Here is a 1,458-nt window from a genome sequence, read left to right as displayed (position 1 = left end):
TCACTCTGACGTCACCGCGCCGCGCATCATTGCCCGAAATACCTGACCGTGACCTCAACCACTGCTTTCTGCGCCTGACATTATTCACGATAAGGAAAGGAATCAGTAGGAAATCAAGTCATCCATTATCGAAGACAGTCACCTTGACCCTTATTACGCGGGCGCAAACGTCTTGGTACAATCTCCACCGACCGAAAACTGTAAAAAGTGGCTTGACATTTAGTTCGTTTTTGCACGACTGAAGCGACGTGCCTCCGTGCCTCGCCAGGGCCGCGCGCCTGCGGGTCTCGGGGTAGGCAGTCCCGCCGGGCAGCCGCGCGCGGCACGCGGCCCAGGCGGTGGGCGGCAGGCGCGTCCGGGCGCGCAAAGCGAAGCAAAGCGGCGCAAGCAATAGTAATAACAATAATAACAACCTCCCCTTTTTTCTCCTCGTTTTTTTTTATTTTTTCGCAGCGTCGTGTCCTTAAAAGCGACCCTAACCCTCCCCACCACCACCATCGCCGCCTGCCGCCTTTACCACTCGCACAAGTCATGCCACCCCTCGCGCGGCCGCCGCCGTCCCGTCCGAGCCCCAAAAGGGTGGCAAGGTCACCGTCTGGAACGACCAGCCCTAGCCCCCTTCCCCCTACCCTCTCCGCAGCCCACACTCTTACGTGCGCGCTGAAACTTTTCCCAGTGAAGCAAGCAGTACAGAACAACAACACACTACTTACTGGACTCTGACATTTACCTTGCGCAGGACGCTTGAGACACTTTATTTTTGATGGAGTGTTTGCTTTATTGAGCTGTGTACGCAGAAAAGTTGTTATATTGTTCCAAACAGTTCCAAGTAATTGATGACAACAGGATGAAATTTACCCTAGAAAAGACGATACTGATATTGTTGTTTTGATAAAATTCTTCTTCTATTCGAATTATAATATCGACTGGTTACCAGCGTAAATTTATGATGATCCTGTGTCAGCACTTGAAATGCTTGAAACAAGAGCCAATGTCCTCGAAACACGAAAAAAATGTACTTGATACAAGAAAGAATTGACTTGAAACAAGAAACACCATTTCCTGCGGGTGTGTTGTGGCGCCATTGATCACCGTGGCTAACGGTATTTTGGCGCCAAGGCCGAAGCGTAGCACGGCCCTGCCCCAAACAATAACGCGTGGAAGTGTGGGGCGATAACAGAAAAGTGTTCAGCACATTTTAACTGAGGCCCCTTCGTCTACTATTTTAAGGTCTATTCTACGACCTGTTGTACCTTTTTATTGCTCTCACGGCCCATACTCATACTCTCCTTTTGTCTGTTCCAGGGACGATGGCCAGCTCTTCAGCAACCTCATGTACGACCGGAGGGTGGTGCGGGGCAACACCTTCGCCCAGCAGTCCGTGCCCGCCGGGGTGAGTCCGCGCGTGAGGTGACACCAGTGACACGGTCACGCCGTCAGCTGACACCTCCAACTCTC

General features: G+C 52.0%; 1 protein-coding gene across 1 annotated transcript in view; it reads left to right on the top strand.

The window, feature by feature from the left end:
* Positions 1-1,458, top strand: part of LOC113207743 (radial spoke head protein 3 homolog A) — a 12,971-nt gene that overhangs the window by 4,418 nt on the left and 7,095 nt on the right. Inside the window, exon 2 of the mRNA XM_052271420.1 lies at positions 1,306-1,393. Coding sequence (XP_052127380.1) covers positions 1,306-1,393 — 88 coding nt within the window. The remainder of the gene's footprint in view (positions 1-1,305; positions 1,394-1,458) is intronic.

This window comes from Frankliniella occidentalis, unplaced genomic scaffold, assembly GCF_000697945.3.
Source record: "Frankliniella occidentalis isolate FOCC.00 unplaced genomic scaffold, Focc_3.1 Scaffold6, whole genome shotgun sequence".
Taxonomy (NCBI): domain Eukaryota; kingdom Metazoa; phylum Arthropoda; class Insecta; order Thysanoptera; family Thripidae; genus Frankliniella; species Frankliniella occidentalis.
This window is presented reverse-complemented; position numbering and strand designations above follow the sequence as displayed.